The 23,381-nt window shown below is 33.0% G+C and overlaps 1 protein-coding gene across 4 annotated transcripts in view; it reads right to left on the bottom strand.

Moving 5' to 3' along the window:
• Ppp1r12a (protein phosphatase 1 regulatory subunit 12A) overlaps positions 1 to 23,381 on the bottom strand; it is a 134,722-nt gene that overhangs the window by 84,998 nt on the left and 26,343 nt on the right. For all 4 annotated transcript variants that reach the window (XM_040280275.2, XM_013364115.4, XM_013364118.4 and 1 more), the window contains exon 2: positions 3,537 to 3,667. In XM_040280275.2, coding sequence (XP_040136209.2) covers positions 3,537 to 3,667 — 131 coding nt within the window. The remainder of the gene's footprint in view (positions 1 to 3,536; positions 3,668 to 23,381) is intronic.

Genomic DNA, 23,381 nt, shown 5'->3' with positions numbered 1-23,381 from the left:
TTCACCGTTAAATTAAGATATATATTTTTCCATAAATATTACACAGTGTCAATTTATCTCCAACAGAAGTAAAAAATATACTAATCACCTTCAAATTTTCAGAGTAAACTGATCTGGGCTTGCTCAGGTCAACAGGAATGAATTAGTACTATTTTGTGCATAAGCAGGTGGTAAAGAAGAATGAAAATAAATGACATATTAGAGATGATGAAGAATCAGACAAGATGGGGAGTAAAATTGACTGAATTATATTGTTATATTGTGTGCTAGTACAAATATGCAACAATAAATCCTACTATTATGTATAATTATAATGCACCAATAGAAAAAATTATCAAAGCAAAATTTTAAAAAAGAATCAGAGAAAAATATCACAAAGGTTCAAAGGTTTCCTGGAAGATATGACACTTATTCAAATTGTATCTTGAGAGCTTGGTAGCTGCTCAAGTAATGCAAAAAGGCAAATAAACCACTATGAGGAAAGACACACTGATATTTAAACCAATAGTGAATGTTACAGAAGTAAAAATAGCCTAGTATTGACAGAATTTAAAAAAACATGTGAAGGGGAATGCAATAAGATAAATAAGAACTGGGAAGAAGCTGGATCATTCCATTTTATAAAGAATCTTAAATCAGAGAGAGCACAAAATTTGTGAATGGCAGAACCAGGATTTCCATCCAATCTTAACATTTCACTTAGCAAAGTGACCATATTCCCTACTTTTTGTAGGTCATACCTGGTTTATAACTATTGTCTTTATGTCATTATTAATACAGTCTTCTATCATCTCTATAAATGCTCCTCTGGGAAATATCTTCACCCTACCTCTTTGGTAATTATGACATATTTTTCTTTGCCCAAGAAAAATGGGGTTTCCTTAACTCCTCTCATTATAGAGGAATTAATTGCCGACAGAGACTATACTGATAAAAATAAGGGAACATTTGAAAGGACTACCATCGTCTTAACAAATAATCTAACATATACTAGAGTTAAACTGTCTTTTATTTTTTAAAAAAGTCATTATTTAAACACACATACACACATATACACACAAAGATGGCAGAGACAACAAAAAGGAAAATGGATCATTCTTCTAACTTTAATATGATCCAAAGAAACTATGGACTCAGAACACTTCAGTTACACCATGATCATAAACTAAAACTGCTTATGGAAAGGTAGTTGAATTCTAGTCACCCTTGGCCAAAACATGTCATTTTTGTTTGCACAAGTTCTGAAGCACACACTCTCGTATTCTGTCCTTCAAAAAATTAATATTTACCCTACTGAAAAGAAGCTCCAACAAATTGCTTATTCTTCCTCATTCTCATGTTTTTTGGCATTCAGGTATTTGCTTTTACTGGCTAGGACACAGGCAAATGATTGGGCCCAGTGATGTCCCCTAAGGGGAAGTAGGCAGTATCAGTGGGCTGTCTGGGAAAGGTTTCCTTCCTTGATAAACACAAAATGTGAAGAAGATATTTTCTATTCTGCCCTGATTCATTTTTAATTTTTCTCTGGACGTGGATGTTTAAAAGCGAACTGTACCAATCATCCTGTGACCAACAGGAAACAAGGCTAAGCCCTATCTGGTAAATTAAGGGGGAAAAAAAAAACACCCAGGAAAACCTTAAGCCCTCACTGACATCACTGAAGAGTTTAATAAACTTAAAAGCCCATCCTCTAAATGCATGATCCTATACAACAAATGTTCTTACTCTTCAGGTCACCTAAAATTGGGTATTCTTTTACTTGCAACTAAGAGCATACCAACTGACCTGATAGGTCTAGCAAGGAAATCACTCAGGGCAACTATTATGACCTTTTCAAACTCAAAAACGTGAATTTAAAAAGGAAACACAAGGATTAAACATCTGAAGAAAGAGGGTAAATTTTCTTTTCCCAGAAATAACACATAGTATTTTCCTATGTGACAGATATTATATTTGCTCGATTACCTCAGATAACTTTCAAAACAATCCCAGGAAATATTAATTCCATTTTATAGAGAAAAAAACTGTAGCTTAGAAAAGTTAAACAATCTGCCAAGGTCACATTCCTCCATAGTGGTTGAAGAAGCATTTATAATCCGTATCAACTTACTTAAGCCTAAGTGCCTAAATTTTGAGTTTAGTAGAAGATAAATGGCTCAATTATCTATTATTTTTCTATGAAGAAGAGATTTAAGTTTTCTGGTGAGCATGAAAAATACATACAGGAGGGTAAAGAACTTGGGACCATGATTGTAATTTTGAACAACCAATGTTTTGCAATGGCAAAAAGACTTTCTTAGTTTATAATAGACAAAATCAAGGCTTAGAAAGAAGAAACAAATTACAAAAAGATGTATTGTAGGGAGTGGCAAAGTCAGGAATGAACTCAGACTAGTGTACTTTTCATTTCACTGTATACTGTTTTCCCTTGAAGCAAATGCAACCTCCAACATTCATATGGGGGGAGGGTTAAAATCTGTAATACATAAAACTATATAGTCTTACTAAAATAGATTGATAATAATCCCCTGCTATCTGTAATTTTACTTCCCACAGTTTTAGTTACCTGCATTCATCCATGGTCTGAAAATGTTAATATTTGTCTTGACTCTTCCAAGAAAGACCATATTCACATAATTTTTATTATAGCATTATTATAACTATTCTATTTTTATTATTAGTTATTGTTGTTATGACTAGCATAAATTAAACTCCATCATAAATGTATGTGTAGGGAAAAAAACATGACATATATAAGGTTTGGTGTTATCTGTAGTTTTAGGGATCCACTTGGAGATGTTGGAATAGTATCCCTTAGGGATAAGCAGGGACTACTATACAGAACTCCAATTTATCTATTTGTTGATAAGCTTTGACATGAAAAAAGGGACAACAAAACTGTTTATGGTATAGATACACAGTAGCAAGAAAAAATAACATAATTAAAAAAAATTTCAAGATACCTATTCTTCCATGCTCAATGTTGAAAGAATTAAGATTTTCTTGGTAAGTATCAACATGTTAAAGGTAGTTGAGAATACAATGACTATTTCTCATTAAATGTTCTAAAAAACATACTTTTTGGAAAATAATCTTAAGAAAAACTAAGCAAATTGACAAACTGGAGAACCAGTATCACATTTTTTCCTATAGCAGAATAGGCCAATTGGGAATTATTATTAATTTCTCCTAACAATTCATGATTATATACACATGGACTAGGACTACTAATATGTTAAAATCCAATCATTTGACAATATATAGTTATATGCAAAAGAAAAGATGTGGATAGAGAATGTGTACGATTATTGATATTGATACAAAATACCAAAGGGATAGCCAGTGGGGAGACAAGAACATCTGACACTGAGAAATTCCACATTTGGATTCCCAAGAACTACTTATTCTTTTTCCTGGGAATAATAATTTTCATGAATGAAGCTGATGTAAAGGTTTACTCATTAATCAATGATTTCTAAAAATTTCACATTTTAAAAATACTATTAGGATAAAACTAAAACACAGAACTGGCTTACTCTGCAATATCAAGATATCCACAGGAAGCAGCTGCATGTAGTGGTATCCAGCCTTCATTATCAGGTTGATTGATATTTGCTCCATTTTCTACCAGAAACTTCACCATATCAACATTGTCATCAATGCAGGCCTAAAAACAAAACAGAAAGCATGACTGGAAAAAAATGTGAATCAACACTCCAAATAAAAGATCAATAAAATAAAACTCCCTTTGTAAATTTTATGATATAAATACTTTCTGTATATTAGTTTGCAGCTGTCTTATTATATAGCCAATAAGACAATGATACCAACTAAACTATAAGAGTCCTTGCTTAGACACACATATAATACTACTGCATGCGACCACACTCTCTATGGTAACCCAGTTAGGAAAAAAAAAAAAAAACATACTAAATGAAAACAATCAAAATATTATAATTATCAATAATATTCTTCATAGCAGTGGTTCCCAAAATATGATCTGCTGTTGGCTGGGAGGCCCAAAAACCTTTCAGGGAGTGAACAAGACCAAAACTATTTTCAAAAGAACTTTGTTGATGTGCACTGGAGGATACAAAAGCCATACTGATAAAACTGTATGTGCCGTAGCAAAAAACAACGAAACAACCACCTCTATTAATAGTCACTGTATTGACCACTACACATCCACTGTTTTTTTAAAGCTCTTTTTACTTATGAATGTTCTTGACAATGTTGTGAAAATTATAAATTTTATTAACTCTTTACCTTTGAACACCTTTTTAATATCCTATGGGAAAGATGGGAAGTATGCATTAAAGTACTTTCTTGAGGAAAAGCATTTATACCAATGAGTTGCAAACTGAACAATCTTTTTCGCAGAAAATATTGTTTTTAGTTAAATGAGAAACTAAGTCTACCTTTGTTCTCACAGATATTTTCTTGAATATGAACAAAATGAACCTGTAACTTCAAGAAAAGCAACTGATATCAATATGCAACATGTAACAGCATGTATTTGTTACCAATGAGAAATTCAAGTGCAAGATAAAATGAATGAGCCATTTTAATTTTAAAATGTTAGTGATGTAAAATATGAAATTATTGTTATTTTTAAATGAATTAATAAATATTTTAAGTCCTTAGCATTAATTTGTAATACTGTAAATATTAATACATATAACCTACAAAAAACAAAAACTCATTGGGATCCTCAGTAATCCTTAAGATTCATTATTGTAATAAAGAGGTCTTGAGATGAAAAAAAATCACTAGGCTCCAGCCATAGTGGGCACCTTTCTATTCCTTGACCAGGTATCTCAGGGCCTTGTACTTGCTTTTTTTTTCTGTCAGAAATCAACTTCTCCAAACACAGGCATGCTGATTCTTTCAATTGTACAAGTATCAATGTAGGTGTTTCTTCCTCATAAAGGACATTTTGAACACTTTTTAAAAAATAATTTCACTATTCTATCACATTTTCAATACTAACAATATCCACAATTACCTAACTTATATTTATTTTCCATCTCTGCTACAATGTAAGTTCCACAAAAAAGGAACCTTGTTTATCTTGCTCATCACCAGAGATATAAACCTAGAACAGAGCTTGGCATGCAGAAAGTTATTTCTAAATATGTATTTTTCAAATGTGTTCTGATTATTCTTATTTACGTATACTCCATCCAATCAACTTGACTTCTTTGCTCTTCCGTGTTATACTCCATGCCTTTCAGCTTTGAAATCATTCATTTTCACTCATGAACTGTCTGCTTCACAAGACAAAACATACACAAATTCTTCCCATCCTTCAAGGCCTAGCACAAATGTCACCTTATCTGTCCATCCTGGGGATTAGACCAAGGGACTCACATATATGCTAAGCAAGCACTCTACTGAGCTACACCTTCCAGTCCAAAATATACTTTATTTTAAAAGCTTTCTAAATTAAATAACTTATTGATATGTATATATATTGTGATGTATGTATTATGTGTGTATTATAAGCACTTCATACATGTCCCATAAGATAGGCTGTTTTTATAGGAAGAGCCTATTTACTTTCTTGGAAGGCTTCCTGGTACTGGCACCAATTATAATCATTATAATATGGTCCTTAAGCAGATAAAATTCTCTATGTATTATTACTAGGACTGGTGCCTAAGAATCTGAGGTCTATGTCATGCAAAAAAGGTATTTTTTATGGGGTTAGGAAAGTGAGATTAAATCCACTCAAGAACTAACTCTTCTTTTTCTCCTAATTTATACAAAGTCACCATTTGTCCAGAGGAATAAGTGGCTTTTTCCCCCCCAAGTAAAATGGGGCAAATAAACTAATCAATCTCTATTTCATATCTATCTTAAGAATATAACTGGGGCTGGGGTTGTGGCTCAGCGGTAGAGCGCTCGCCTAGTAAGCATGAGGCCCTGGGTTTGATCCTCAGTACCACATAAAAATAAATAAAATAAACGTATTGTGTCCAACTACAACTAAAAAACAAATATTAAAAAAAGAATATAACTGACACATAACCAGAAGTATACCAGCTGATGTCTATCTTCTTGAAATTCTTTTAAGTGGCTCTAATATAATTTATTAGTAGATGTATTAATTATACTGTCTTTAATACATTTACTGCCAATAGATCTCTGTGGGAAAATTTGTGTGCTATTCGTTTAAATGTATTTCAAATACCAAGTTTATTAAGAATCCACAAGGACATTTTAAAGTAGCTACTGAAAATAATAAAGATGAGTATGTCATGACAAAATGATCCTCAGATTTTGCTCTACACAGAGCATTACCTTCATCTATATCCCTTTAAAAAAAAGCTTCAAACTAGCACTTCAACTTGTAGTCAATTTTTAACCACCAAATTCTCTGTTTATATTCAGGAAAAGAACCTATTTTCTGGAGACAAAAGCATATTATACGGTAACTGCCGCAGTCTGGCTGGGCACAATTCAGGAGCCACTTGTCAAAGGAAACGAACTTTATTTTTAGAACCACACAGGCCAAACAAAACAGCTCCTCAGGAAAAACCCTCAGAGCCCAACTGCCACCACCAGCTTCCCACAAGCCTCTCACACTCCCACAATCCTCCTGCTCTTGAGGCCGATTGGCTGGGTCGCATGGGCGGAGCCAAAGAAGTCCCCCAATGAGCAGCTCCGTGGTCTGAAAGGGCAGGGAAACAGCCCAATGAGCATCACTGCAGAGGGGCCAATCAGCTAGATGTTGCTGGGGCTGCTGTGAGCCAATCATCAGCTGGCAGTCTGAAAGGGTGGGGAAACAGCTCAATGAGCATCTCCAATGAGCATCACCACAGCGGAGCCAATCAGCTAGATGTTGCTGGGGACGCTATGAGCCAATCATCAGCAGGCAGCTGGAAGTTTGCTGGCAGCTGGAAGTTTGCTGGGGCCCCTTCGGCTGTGGCTCTCAACAGGTAACAAAAAGGCATTAATGGCAGAAACAGTATAATTGATGGATAAAACACAAAAGAACTTCTTTAGGGTTATTTCAATCTAGAAAAAGCAGTTTGGGATGGCTCATCAGAAACAATGAACCAATGCTATAGCAAATAAATGTGTTCAATCTGTATCCTCATTTTGCAATTGAAATCTCTGTTTAAATGTCAGCTTTTTGGTAAGGCCTTTCTTGGCCATCATATTAAAAATTACAATCCCTTGCCCTATTCATTTTGCACCCTGAATACATGCTTTATTTTTCTCCATACCATTTATTACCACAACATACTATATATATTTTCTCTTTTTTAATGTTCTTACTTTTTAAAAAAATTTATTTTTTAAAAAATAAATGACAGCAGAATGCATTAAAATTCTTATTGCACATATACAGCACATTTTTTCATCTCTTTGTTGTATATAAAGTATGTTCACACCAATTCACATGTACTTTGGATAATGATGTCCATCATATTCCACCATCCTTGCTAACCCCCTGCACCTCTTCCCCACCCCTCTTCCCTATCTAAAATTTGTCTATTCCTCTCATGCTCCCCCTCCCTACTCCACTATGAATCAGCTTCCTTATATCAGAGACAACATTCGGAATTTGTAGTTTTGGGATAGGCTAACTTCGGTTGGTACAGTGCTTGCCTCGCATGCACAAGGCCCTAGGTTCAATCCCCAGCATCACAAAGAGGGGGAAAGGAAAAAGATACTATATATTTTTTCTTATTTGTCTGTTTATCATCTATTTACCTTACTCTACTATGATTGTTTGATGAGAACAGGAATTCTGCTCTATCCCGAGTACCTATACAGTGCTTGGCATGTGGTAGGAACACAATGAGTGAACGCAAAACAAAAATTCAAAGGGATTTAGCAGCTTGAAGAAAGTCATACAGGCAAGAGGTCACAGAACCAACATTCTAACACTTGTCTCAGTTTCTACCAAAAAAAAAAAAAAAAAAAGTAAGTTCTTTCCAGATTTAACACACCACTTTCCCACAAATGTTCCTAGTTCATCAATATACATTCATTTGCAGTCTCTACAAGAGGATATCACATATTCCAGCCATTTAATAAGTATCTGTTGTATAAATAAAATCAATTTTGCTTTACCATTGAAGCATAAGAAGTGCTTTTAGTAACATTTCCCTAAGCAAGAAAATGACAAAGTTTATGCCAAGAAAAGTATCATCCACCTAAAATGGAAAAGCAAAGAATGAGTTCTGGTTCTTTTGTTCTGGTTCTGCCAAAAATTTTGTGGCTGTGTACAAATAATCATCCTAGGCTTTGGTGTCTATCATTTAAGTAAAAGGAAGACACTGGTATGTTATATATCACTAAAATTCCCTATTATATTGAAATGCCTATGTATCCATGATTCTTCCCTCTGTAACAAGTTATAAGCAATCTGAAGGCAGGGTCCCAAAGTGCCCTGAACATATTCACACATAGAAGATAATAAATGAACATATAAATAATATTTAGATCAACTTTTAAAATGTACTGCTTGAAAAATGAACTTTTATGTTTTTCATGGATCAGTGGTTAAAAGAAGAAAGATGTCACAGATATATAATAACAACAAAAAGAACATAAAAATACTATTATATTAGGAAGTACCTTATAATATGGCATTGACATGAGCTAGTGAATCAGTGATAAAATATTAGAGCTATTTATAAGCATAATCATTAATTTTCCTTGAGAAAAGATACTTATTAAATCTTATTCTTTTTTCCTCTTTGAATTCTAAGTGACAAAAAAGTTCTTGATTTTTCTAAATACAAAAATATAAAACTATTCAAAAAATGTGATACAAATAAGATTATTGTTTTAAAAATAAAAGAATAGGGCTGAGTTGTGGCTCAGTGGTAAAGCACTTGCCTGGCACATTCGACATCTTGGGTCTGATCCTCAGCACCACATAAAAAAAATAAATAAAATAAAGGTATTATGTTCAACTACAATTAAAAGATAAATATTTTAAAAAAATAAAAGAAAAAGTCAAGCAAATAAGAAATGATTCATTATGAAACGATATGCTATGCTCCATAAGTAAGAGTGGCTCAATTCAGCAGCAAGGAGAAGTAGGAAAAAAAATTTTAGAATTTTAAGAAAATGTTTGAAAATACAGCGTTTTTAAGTAGAAGGGTAATGCAATAACACTGGTACCACAGATTCCAGGTACAGACTGGGGAAAGAAAGATGATTTTATTAGTTTTGGATATGCTACATTTATGTGTCTGTATAACTATAACCATGCAGACTTGGAGCTTTGGAAATAAATGTGGGATAAAAATTATCAAGTTGGGAATTTCTGCACTGAGGCAATAATTTAAAAAAAATGGGACTTGAAATCACTCAAAGAGAGAATGTAGAGAAGTGGTTATGAAAACTAAAAAAAACCTTAAGGTTAAATTATGATCACTATATTCTGCTTAGAAAACAATTTGTGACATTTTATTCATCTAAGAGATAAAGTTCAAAGCATTAGTATAAGGACACAAATACACAAACAGATGATTATATTGAAAGGAAAATATGAGGAAGTACAGAGACATATACTGATGAACTCAGAAAAAGAGAACTAAGGAGAAATAGTGTCAGTCAGGGAATATTTTCTTAAAAGAGACTTCTAAGCCCGAGATGCAAAGCAGAATATGGTGACAATGAAAGTATAGGATCAGAGAAAAGTCTTATTTCCCATCTTATGTGTAATCCTTTGGCATGAACATAAAAACTTTCAAGAAAAAATTATTAAAGTTTCTCTGTTGAAGAAGGCAATGTCCTGGCTTCTTGGAAAAAAAATTATCATAAAAGAAAAGTTACCTTCTAATAAATGAAATGCTAATTTTGACTTCAAGTATTTATACATTTAACTCAATAAGTTAAAAGTTTGACTCAATATACTGTTTTAAAAAAAACAAAAAACAACAAAACAAAACAAAACAAACCCCTCAAACCTCACAAGATTCTGTGCCTGCAATCTGTGATATTTATCTCCATGAATGGCTTCTTCCTGTACCTCACCCTTCATAAGCTTTCATGCTTAGTTTGGGCTCTCCCCTATTCATATTGCTTCTAGTGATCACTCTGAAATACCAACATTATCATGTCACCACTATGCTTAAAGCAGTTAATGTTAAATCTGCTATTTTAAAATTGTGTTTATTAATGTATTATTATTTTTTGAAATGTGCTAATATAAATTAAATGCTTAAAGCAATGTTATGAACATACATTATATATAAATCTCAAATTCATTGTGTAAATTGTTCAAACTGTTCTCCTGAGCATTTCTAAAGTATACACAAGAAACTGGCAAGGCATGCCCATAAAAATGTTGTTGCTAAGAGAATAAAAAACTAACACATGCAGCGCATTGAGACACATGACTTGCTGACTTAAAATATTTGACTAAATTTGGTCAGTTTATTGAGCTATATAAGGAAAAAAAAAACCTGAATCAAATAGACTTCTAAAATCTTACTGGACATGGTTTATCTTAAGTTTTTACTGAATACATACCCAGATAAATGGCTACACGAAGACATTTTCATAACTCTAGGGCAGCATTATGAACCTGAGCTGTAAACTAACTGAATAAACTGGTTCAAGTACAAAAAACTTCTGTTTTTTGTTTCACATGTCCATAAGAAAAAAATTGGAAAGCCAGATAACAAAGAATTGAAAGGAGGGAGTTATACAATGCTTAACAGAGAGTACATCGCCTAATGACAGATTTTGGATGGAAGCTGTGCAGCTTTAAAAATTAAATTTCACTCCTAAAATAGATCGAAACAAATGTGTTTGGCAACTGTACAATTTAACTGAGTAAAATTCACAATCAAAACTAATAGCATTTGAAATACATTAAAATACTATTATATTCCTTCTCATGAAAGTGTTTTTGTTTAAAGTACAGACTCTAGAGCCAGAATTCTGGGATTAATTCAGTTCTGCCACTTTATGGCTGGGTGTCCTTGGTAAACTGCTTATACTAGGTGCTATAACTTCCTTTGAAAAATAAGGATAATAATAGCACATACCACCTCAATAGTTTACTGTGAGAGGTGTATGAATTAACATACACAGCATATGCAGTAGTACTTGTCAATAATAATTAAATGCTATTATGTTTACATAAATACATAATCAATGTGTTAGATCTTCCTCACTAAATTATTTTTTCCATTTTATATTCTTCTCCAAGAATATATATCCAGGGCTGGGATTGTGGCTTAGCGGTAGAGCGCTCGCCTAGCATAGGCGGGACCTGGGTTTGATCCTCGGCACCACATAAAGGCATTGTGTTGTGTCCGTCTACACCTAAAAAATAAATATTAAAAAAGAATATATTTTCATCCCCCTATAAGTTATAAGACAAAGCTAAACGGTAGAGAACTACCAAATATTCCTTTTAGCACCACTTTTGGTAAAATTTCACCCATCAGTGATTTCTAAGAGGATGATTAAATCATAAAAGATGCACTAAGAAAATCTTAGGGATTCCAAACCTCCTTCAAACAAACTTCTACAGGCTCACTCATACAAACTATATGTAATGCAACAAGAATAAAGGAATAGTAAAGATTTATAATTATAACAATTTAGAGCAAACTTGTAAAAATAGTAAATAATTAAAATGCTTGTGCCTAATCATTTGTAACTCAATTAGTGATAAGTAAAAAACAAATAATTTGAACACATAAGCTCTTTGGATCAATTTCTGCTTCACAGAACCAATTCTTTATGACTGTTAGTATGGAAAAGCTCAATTGGTAAGAGTAAAAATTTAAGAATATCTAGTCCATGCCCCTAAATTTCTATGTGACATAAACATCAGTGAGTATGTCTGTGTCCAAGCAATGGTTTTGTTCTATTTTAAAGAAAACTGAAGTTGGACATTTCAAAGTAGGAATTATGAGTGCAGTGTATACAAGAAAGACAATGAAGAACTACAAGGAGTACTCCACTACTAAATAATAAAAAATATACAACTTAATCTTGCATAAAAAGACTGATAGTGCCCAACACACACACACACACACACACACACACACACACAGAGTATTATACACATATATATTATATATATATTTTTCTATTAAATGAACTAGAGATGGCAAATACAGGCAACAAAAAAATGACAAAAACATTTCTTGAGACTGAAACTTAAGAATGACATTTTCTATGAGAAAGGTAATTTAAGTATTATTCAAACATTCACTCAACACTTAAGTATCTGAGAACACTCAAAAATTGGAAACCATAAATATTCAAAGATTAAAATATGCCCTTTATCTATTCTTGTTATATAGTTGTTGTTACACACTGATAAAGATCCATGAAGTAGTAAGTTGAACCTAGTTTTTGGATATTAACAATTTCTTTTAGGGAGTAACTTAGTAAGAGAATAGCATTTCTACAGAGTTTAAAATTCTTAGATATAAAACAAATTGAACATAATAAGCTCAACATGAATAATTCTTATTAACTGTGTACTACATACAATACATAAAGCCATCCATTTTGGTAGATTCAAAGTCAGCACTAGAGGGCATATTCTCATTGTTTCCTTTATTGTATGGTGCATGGCATATAGGAAAATACATGATAAATACACATGGAGTCAATCAAAATAAAATACGAACTTCTCTTTAATGAAAGGCATTTATGACCCAGTGTGTATAAGTACACATAAAACTGTTAAGTACAGGCTCATGTATGCAGTCTTTATTGCTTTTTCATGTGTTTCTAGTCTTTACTCCCAACTAGACTACAGTTCCTTAAAAACAGAAACTGCCTTATACATTCCATAATATCTAGTAGTGCTATTTCAACAAATGTTTTTTAGTGGCTTTGATCATATAGTCCTGTCTGGAGAATACCCAAAAATTAGGTAAAAAAGATGAGCAGATAAAGCAGAAAACTACTATTCAATTTATGGAAAATAACATAAGAGTCTGTATGGTGAATAAAAGTGAGCCAAAGAAAACTATTTGGAGAGAAAAAAAAAATCTTCATTCCAGGTCTCATTACTGTCTAGAGCTCTGGAGACAAAAGTAGGAAAGGAAGGCAGTTTTCCTATCCTTTATTATATACATTCATAAACTCAGCTAGAGAGAGTTAATCAATGGATACATAAATGAGGAAACAAGTTTGGTTTAGGGGAAGAAATAAAAGTGTCTACCTTCTATTTTATTCAAATAAATGAAAAAATCAGATTACAAAAAATACACATAATGATATAATTGTTATCACTGATATGCCAAATAAAGTCTGGAAGAATACATGCTAAACAGACCTAAATGAATTTCTTTAATGCTCAGCAAAACAGGTGGCCATTAAAGAACAGATTCTCTTTTAATTCAACAAATACTTACCGAGTACCTACTATAGCCAAACACTGTTGACTGCTGTAAATATAGTGAAGGACATAAACCAAATTTCTGCATTCATAAAGCTTACAGTTCAGCAAGCAAGAAACATAACAAAATACATAGTAACAAAAATAACTATGGAAAATGCTATGGTCTTAGCTAAAGTAATTAACCTATATTGGGGGGGGGGCAAATAAAAATGAGAATGGTACCCAGGAATTAAGAGTTCCCCATCTAATATGTAAAACATACTAGACTGAGAACTACAGATACCCATGATAACTGATTTAGAGGAATAGACGATAAAGTACAAACAGCATATTTTAAAGGTGATCAGAAAAGCCTACGTGAGAATCCACAGAGCAATGAGTATCTAAGAAAGGGTAAACAAAGGAGATTGAGAAGCAGCCTTTAAGGGAAAGAAAAAGAACAAGTGCCATCCTATGGAAACTAAGGGTTTAATATAATATCTAGCAGTGCTATTTCAATAAATGTTTTTTAGTAGCTTTTGATCATGTAGTTCTGCCTGCAGAATACCCAAAACTTAATCAGGTAAAAAAAGATTAGCAGATAAAGCCTACATTAGAATCCACAGAGCAATGAATATCTAAGAAAGGGTAAACAAATGGAAAAGAGAATTTTAAAGAGTTAAGTACTTCCTAGTAAAAATGGTAGATTGTATATTGCCAGACTTCACAGAACTATTCTCCCAAATAAACACTAACCCTTCTATAGCACTTACCGTGTGTGCTAGGGAATTATTCCAGGTGCTTTATTTGTATTACATCATTTAACAGCTGATAACTGACAAGACTAGGATTTTAAACCAACAGTCTTGCTTCTGTATCTGTCCCCAACCAATAGCCTATACAACTAGACAGCAATTGCAGTACAAAGAAAAATAATATCCCAAAACAATTTGGGCCTATCTATCGAAACTTCAAATGCATGTACCCTTTGATGTTACAGTTTCATTCTAGAAATTTATTCTGTAGATAAACTTAAAACATGTGCAAAATGACATGTACAAAATTATTCACTGAAGGCTGACAGGGATAAGACTGAAAACAATTTAAATATCCTTAAGTTTAAAAATATATATATATGAACTAATTTAAATATCCACATACAAGAAATTTACTTATGAATTAAAATTTCTGAATATTTTAAGTGAAAAGAACAAGTGTGAAACGTAAGTAAAATTTCTAACCAGGGCTTGGGAAGATACAGCTCAGTTGGTAGAGTGCTTGCCTAGCATACATAAGGCCATAGGTTCAATCCCTAGCACCACAAAACAAACAAATAAATCTCTAACCAATGTGTTGAAAATAAAACTAAAACAATTTATATATGTTTACATACATATTTGTGCATGTATCACAAATATGCATAAAAGGATACATAGTATAGCAATTGTGATGGGACATGTCCACACCAACTGTAGGCTCAAATAAAGCAAAAAGGAATGTCCCAGAATGGTGATGCCTATCTGGCAATATGTAAAAGAGACTAAAATTCTCTTCTCTTTCTTCTTTTGCAACCAGCCTTAAGATACAAAAGATGACAAATCCAGTTTCTGAGCTTCTCCTTCCTGGTAGGTTCCTCAGTCCAATTGAGACACAATGACCACCAATAATACATAAAGAACCATGGAGACATCAGAGAACTATATATACCCACACCTCTGTATTTTCTTTTTCTTTTTTTTTTCTCTGTATTTTCATTTGGTTTATATTCTTTGTTTCTATCCTATTTGTACAATTCTGTGATGAGCCAAACCTCACTTGCTAATCCTTGAATATAAATCAGTCCTCTGTAGTTTAACTCAACAAATATGTTCCCATATTATAGAAAGAAAAAAAAGAAAGAAATGAATTGAAATGAAAAGAAAAGAAGAAGCAGCAGCAGCAGCAGCAGCAGAAGCATGTGTCAGTCTGTTTGGGCTTCTTTAATAAAAACCTGTTTATGGCTTATAAAGAAGTGTTTATATCTCATTACTTCTGGAATCTGGGAAATCCAAGATGAAGGCAGAGGTACATCCAGTATCTGGGGAAGGACTGCTTCTTGGCTAACAGAAGAGCATTAATCCCATTCATGGATAAACATTCAGACCACAAAAGCAAAAATCCAGACAGAAAAAGCAAAGTGGGAAAAAATATGACTTGATCAGCCAGAGGAAATATCCTATATCTTGATACTAACTTAATTACTTATTTTGAATAAGAGACCAAAGATAATACTTAACAATAAAATCTATCCACTTAAAAGAATAAAATTTAAAATTCAAGCAGATCAAAATATTCATAATAAAAAACAATGCTATAGTATAAACCCTAATAAGGCAGAAATGCTAACATGGCTAACAAAAATCAGATCACTGTTGACTTTCTAATCTCTAATAAGCAGACAGTTGAATGCATCTAAAATTGAACCACAATTAAAAATTACCTTATTACAATGTTTTCAAAGCCTATTTTCTGAATCTTAAATTAATTTTAAAGAACTACTCTTAAGTTTTGAAATAGTAATTATCTAAAATTTAATCACTATTTCAGCCTTCAGTTTTCTTTTGTCAAATTAAAGCAAACTAAATTTAACACTTTTGATATGTAATCTGTATCCTTTGTAACAAAAATGTATCAAAAGAATTTCTAAAAAGATTCTGAAATAATTTTCCCTAACAAATGATAGTTAATAGGTAACTAATATTCACTGAGAATAATTAATACTCTTTGACATCAAGCACAGTGTCTAACTCAATGGTGAAAGTCAAACCTTGCCTGTAATAAAACTCCATTAAACAGACACAGCATATACATAAATACATTGCAAAACAACACTCTCTGTATGTATATGTGTGTGTGTGTGATATATATATCATATTGCAAATAAGCATAACACCACACTGTCAATTGTAAGTCTCTCAGATATAAACATTCAACAATAAATCAATAATATGTCAAGATCATTGTAATGTTTTGAGCAACCAATAAAAAAGAAAAAAAAAACAAATCAATAATTTCATAGTTTAATGCTATTTTTCAACTTTTGAGAAAACACTTTGTACCACTAACTACATAGAACAAGAAACTTCTAAAAAGTCTTGTTGTTCATACAATCTACACAATCTACACAATCAGCAATTAACATGACTGATTTCGTATATTACATATAAGATTTTCGTATTTTGAGAGAGTCCCATAGCACTATCTAGAAAAATCGGACAGGCACAAGTTTCTCTACCTGAAAACAGAGGCTACAGAACTCTGCTGAGACAAATAGTAGTTAGATGAAACTAAAACCTATACTGAATATCCCACAAAAGCATATCCTTAGATTCTGCTATGCTTTGAGTGTGTTTCCTGTGTTGGAAGCTTAATTCCCAGTGTGGCCATCTGAGAGATGTTAGTAACTTTAAGAGGTGGAGCCTAATGAGAAGGATCATCTAAGGCAATACTCTTTGAAGAGATTAAGGCAGTCCTCATGAAACCATGGTTAGTTCTCTTGTGAAAGTTGTTTTAAAAGAGCAAGACTGGCCTCTCCCCTAGCTATCTCTGGCCTCTTATCTTGCTATATCTCTCACTCTTCCATGTACAACCTCCCCAGTGTCATTCGCCAAAAGATCCTTCCTAGAGGTCAAAATAATGACAATGCCTGATCTTGGATTTTCAGCTTTCAAAACTGTAAGCTAAATAAACTCCTTTTCTTTATAAAATATCCAACTTAAGGTATTTTGTTATAGCAATGGAAAATGAACAATGCAGGCTCCATCATTAAAAAAGCAGATTAAAGAGGGGAAGTAGATGAGTCCAGTTGTCAAGAAAAAAAAAACTGATAAAGTCTTTCAAATCTTTCTGATCTTAAGAATTAATTAAGGTAGTTCATTCAGGACTTGATTACTTTTCTGTACAAAGACAAAGGATGCACATTTTAGGCTGTGCTAAGCAATGGTGAAGGCACTGCTAGACTCTACAGATTCCTCCTTACTTTAGCATTCTTTTACACCTTGGATTATACTTCTAATTTCTTCACCAGTCTATGTAAATATAACTAGGGTTCAGTAATTCATGCCCTTGTTTTCTATAACATCATGAACACACCTGTCCTAATACAATTAAAACACTGTTTTAATTATCTACTCATAAACTGTCACTGTAATCTAGAACACATCAGTAATCAAACGCTGAATGAAAGGAACTTACTACCTACAAGTATGATTTGGCTTCATTAGTAGGAATATGAAATAGGTTGGCAATTCTTTGCCACCCGTAGATAAATCATGATTAGAGAAATTATTTTTGTGTCACATCTGACATAAAACAGAATGATGGATAAGTTATAAAGCCTTTTTAAATTTTCTTACATTAAATGGAAGGATGTGTCATCCCTGTTTCTTAAATAAAAATTGTGAAAATGGTACTAAGAATTTTCTTCAAAATATTAAATGATCTTGGAGCTAAATATGTAATTAAGTGATTCTCATGATTACACAGAAAAATCATATTCATCAAGAGGAAAAGATTAGAGGTGAATAAGAATATACCAGAATACAAAGAAGTTATTATCCTAGTTTCTATGTTGGCTATCACTTTTGTCTTTTGGGGAGGGGGGAGGCTGTATGCATGTGAAGCAAGCACTCTACCAACTGAGCTATATACCCAGCCCATCATTGTTCCTTTTTAATACTCAAACCTTTTCCATCCATGTTCTCTGTACAGGTAGGTAGTAGCAATTTCATAGCAGAAAAACTACAAGAAAGTAATAATTTCACTTTCACTTTCCCTAGTCTACCATCAATGAATTTTTACATTTCCTACTTGTGCCATATACAGATATAACCCAATACTGAATAACAAAGAAAACTTTTGCATTTCATTTAAAAAAATCAAATTATAGAATCAATAGCATGCACTTTTTTTTAATAACATGAGCATTCTAGCATAAAAATAGTGCCACAAAAGGAATACCTTCCATTAGTAAAACACATTAACAAGGCACATGGGTTCTTCATAATTTGGCTACTGGGGTAATGAAGGCAGTCAAGAAGAAAAGCCCCAGGACTGAGGTTGTAGCTCAGTGGTAGAGTGGTTGCCTAGACACATGAGGCACTGGGTTGAATTGTCAGCACAACATATAAATAAATAAAATAATGGTGGTGTGTCCATATACAACTAAAAAAAAATTAGAGAGAGTGCAAGCGAGCTCTGAAGACAAAGTAAAAGCTCAATAGCTGGTTTGGGTCACCATCCCCCACCCCTCTTTTTCTTTTTTTGGAATGATGCCTTACATTTTATTGAAAGTCTAAAAACTAAGTCTTGACCGTATAAGGCTTTGGGATGCCCATGAATGGGAAGGAAGGGCGGGGGTGGGTCAATTCTAAAAACCTTAAAGTAATATAAACATAGGTACTAAAATACCATAAAGATTCATATTTTTTCCTAATTTCACCAAAAAGATTTTCATCAACAATCCCAGAAATGTTCCTGCAAAACAAATCATCAAATTTATAGTTCAAAATAGGTAATGCAGAATACATATATATCACTGAAATTTCCTTTTAAAAAGTTTGTCTAGGGCTGGGGATGTGGCTCAAGTGGTAGCGCGCTCGCCTGGCATGCGTGCGGCCCGGGTTGGATCCTCAGCACCACATACAGACAAAGATGCTGTGTCCGCCAAATACTGAAAAATAAATATTAAAAAGTTCTCTCTCTCTCCCCCTCTTTCTTTAAAAAAAAAAAAAAAGTTTGTCTAGTAAGCATTCTTTTGTCATTTTCCACAAATACAAAAAAATATACTTTAACTTTTTTCCATTAAATCTTTAAGGCATCAATGATTAACTCCGATGTTATAAAATAATGTTCTTGTAGTCCATAGTTAACACTGGGATTACAAGGCTAAAATTACACCTAACTTACTTCTTGGGAATTATGTTTGTTTTTAATATGTTTTCTGCATTCTATCTTGCTTTCTATCACCTCTTAAAACTATCTGACAGTCTCCTTTCTTTCATTCTTACTCTACCATTTTTTTTTTTTAATGGAGTCTAAGGGCTAGGGAAATAGCTCAGTGGTACAGCACTTGCCTAGCTTTCACAAGGCCTTGGGTCTGATCCTCCATACTCCCCCTCAATAAAAGCAGCAACAGCAGCAGCAGCCTAAAATAATAATATATAGAAATTAGGTGAGGTCTTCTGAGTAAAGTAAAAGTACTTGTGCTTAATGTATGGATTCTACAACTTTTATTTCAGTTGTATGTTTTATGCTTTTTTCTGTTATTTTAGGTCATAAAATTTCCAGTATGGAGTGATAATTAGAGAAATCACACCCTGTAAAATGTAGAGGGCTGACCTATAACCAAGTAGTATCAAAATTTTAACCAAGAGGCTAGGCATGGTGGCACATGCCTGTAATCCCAGCAGCTTGGGAGGCTGAGCCAGGAGTATCTCTAGTTCAAAGCCAGCCTCAACAACAGCAAGGTGCTAAACAACTCTGTGAGACCTGTCTTTTAAAAAAAAAAAAAAAGGGCTGGGGGTGTGACTCGTGGTCGTGCCACTGAGTTCAATCCCTGGCACCCCAGCTCCTCCCCACCCCCCACTAAAACTTAACCAAGTAATATAAAAATTCATCACTGTTGAATAAAAGAAAACTAACATGTATTACTGGCTTTGTTTTACTTATTTGGAAGTTATAAGAGCAATCCACATGAAGCAACTCCCGCAGATAATTTCAGAACTCCTAGAAAAAAACAGTGAAAACTCTTAAAAAAATGAGGAAAGAGCATGAGCTAACAGTTAATTTTTGTATTATTTACAACTTTACATGTGCATGATTTCAGAATAAAAAAATACACTTAGTAAATCACCTTGTGATTTAATTTTTAAGTATTCTAGAAGAAGGGGAAAAGAATATAGAAGAAGTTCTTTTACAAAACAGTAATGCATAAAGTTCAATGGAATAATTATGTCTGATAAAAATGACACAATCTTATCAAATACATTTATTTCATGTTAATAAGAGAACATAATGTATAAATAAGATATACAGGTAAACTTCAAAGTTCTATTTTATGGTTATAAACTTTTTCTTTCAGAAAACATCTTTCAGAAGACCAAAAAGGTTTTTGGCTTAATGTTCTGCACAAGCACTGCAACAAGTTTGGATCTTTTCAACAATTATTGAACATCTATCATTTGGTAGGTACTATACACTAGGCATAAAAAGATACATCATAACTGATACAGATCCTCATGAAAAATTTTTTGAACAAAAAGCCAAGCATAAAACAGTATAATCTTTAATACAGCTAGTGTCATACATTTTTTTTTGTAGGAGCTCAGAAAAAAGGCAACAATCTAAGAAGAAACAAGACTTGTAGAAAAAAAACCCCAGATCTATATCTTTTTTTAAAAAAAAATGTGTTCAAGCACAGAATTTTTAAAAAATATCTTTTTAGTTGTTAATAGGCCTCTATTTTATTCCTTAATTATATTCGGTGCTGAGACTAGAAGCCAGTGCCTCACACATGCTAGCCCAAACCCCAGTCCTCAGATCTATATCTTTAAAGAGTAAAGGTTAAAATAATTAAAAAAAGGGAGGAGAGGAGAAGCATATCAGATAGAGGATATTTAATAAAGCTGAAGGATCATAAAGTACAGGAAAGGATAGTTCATAATTAGAATTAAAAGGGTAAAAGAAAGGGTGATTTGTCACTGGCTTTATAAACGATGCTAAATACCCTAAACTTATAGTCAACAAAATTTTTCAAGTATGAGTAAAATAAGAAAATCCTTCTAAATAGAAAAAAAAAATTCAGTGTTCTCTAATACTGACTGAAATTATTTGCATTATCATGTTTTTGGCACATATACCAGTATAAAGCAAACAAATGTGATGGAAATTAAGAAGCAGTTTTCAGTTGTAATACACAGCCATTCCTCTGTCCATCTAGCTAGCTAGTCACATTCATATATTTTACATTATGTTCACAATGAAATCTTGAGAATTAAACTTTCTTGAGATGGAGAGCTACAGAAAAAGAGGTTTCAATAATGCCTCCTAAATTTCATGTTTATATGATCAGTATGATGCCACTACTTTCAAATGTTTCACCTGGAAGACCACAGAACTGTGAAATTCAATAAGTAAGAATATGTGTCTAATCCTCTCTTTTCACACACTTTTCTTTCTCTTGTCCTTATTATTGAATCCCTGATTCTTGACTACATTCCAATTCTTTCAAATTCACCATTCACTGGAATGTTTTGTTTCACCATGCATAAGCCTGCACAACCTAAACCCCTGTAAGATTTAAAACATACCATCATTGTAGAATTTCCATATCTCATTCTAGTCAATATTCCACAAAGACAACCACTGTTCTGATTTTTTCCCCACCATAAATAAGATTTGGCCATTCTACTTGTGTAAATGGAATATTAGAACTTAGCCTTATTTTGGGAAAGATTTGTTTAAGCAAAATGCTTATAAGATTCATTATTGTTGCTGTCAGGATCAACATTCCTTTTTATTGCTAAATAAATTTATCTTTATGTAGAAATGCCATAATAGTTTGCCCAGTACACTACCCTACTAATGAATATCCAAGGTGTCTCATTTTCAAATATTAAGAATAAAGCTGCTATGAACACTCTGGTACAAGTCCTTTGAAAACCTGTTTTCTTTCTCTTGGGAAGCAAAAGGAGTGAAATTTCTGGACAGGTGTATGTTGACTCTTAAAAGACACTACCAATTTCCCAGAGTAATTGTACCAATTCACATCTTCATCAACAAAGAGAGTTCTAAAAGCTTGACAACCTCATCAACATTTGATAATGTAAGTTTTTTTGTTTTAGCCTTTTTGATTACGTTTATATCCTCCCACCACTTTTCAATATAACTAATATTGTGTTATACTTTTCATCTTACGTATGGGGTTATTTATTTGCTGTACTTCTATTAAACAATATATTTCTTTTTTAATATTTATTTTTTAGGTGTAGATGGAAACAACACAATGCCTTTTATTTTTATGTGGTGCTGAGGATCCAACCTGGGTCCTGCCCACACTAGGCGAGTGCTCCACCGCTAAGCCACAATCCCAGCCCAACAATATACTTCTTATAGGTGTAAACTGTTAGCCATTTCCCTCCTATAATATTTACAACTGAGTGCTTTCTTTGGACATGCTAGAACAATGACAGTTTAATTAAATGTTTTAATAAAGTTTCTTTGTTGTTCCTATTCTGAATAAGGCAAAAAAAAAAAAAATCCAAAAGGCAAATACATGAAATAAGGATATAGGTACTCAAGGTTTGGCAACAATCCTCTAAATTTATCTTAGTCAGCAGTTCAAATGTAAAGTATCCTTAAAATCATTTAATACCGTTTATGCTACAACTGTGTCACAGTTACACACACACACAAACACACACAAAACATACAGAAATAGAATATAAACTACATTGAAATTTGCATAAGAATTTGCTTTGTTCACTGAGGGATCCTAGGGCCTACATCAAAAACACACAAACATAAAATGTACACATTTCCACAAACATGTGTTTTAAATAAATGGCAATAAACTTGAATCATCAATAACAAAGCTTCTTAAAACTACACCTTTATCTGGGTATGGTGGCACAGATGACTTGGGAGGCTGAAGCAGCCAAACCCAGCCTCAATAAAAGTGAGGTGCTAAGTAACTCAGTGAGACCATGTCTCTAATTAAATACAAAGTAGGGGTAGGGATGTGGATCAGTGGCTGAGTGCCCCTGAGTTCAACCCCTAATACCCCCCCAAAAATAAAACAAAACAAAAAACCCATACCTTTAATAGCTTTAAGCTTGATATCCATCAATTTATCTTTCTAGACAGAGAATAAGGTCTCTAAAATTTTCCTTCAAGGATGGCCCCTATTTTTCTAGCTCATGTGATTCAAATATCTCAAGCAGTTACTTCTGCCAAGAAGCTTTTGCTAGTCTAGAGCCATCTATTGTATTAGTTCTGTGATAGTTTTGTTTACTCTGCT

This window comes from Ictidomys tridecemlineatus, chromosome 6 (assembly GCF_052094955.1).
Source record: "Ictidomys tridecemlineatus isolate mIctTri1 chromosome 6, mIctTri1.hap1, whole genome shotgun sequence".
NCBI lineage: Eukaryota > Metazoa > Chordata > Mammalia > Rodentia > Sciuridae > Ictidomys > Ictidomys tridecemlineatus.
This window is presented reverse-complemented; position numbering and strand designations above follow the sequence as displayed.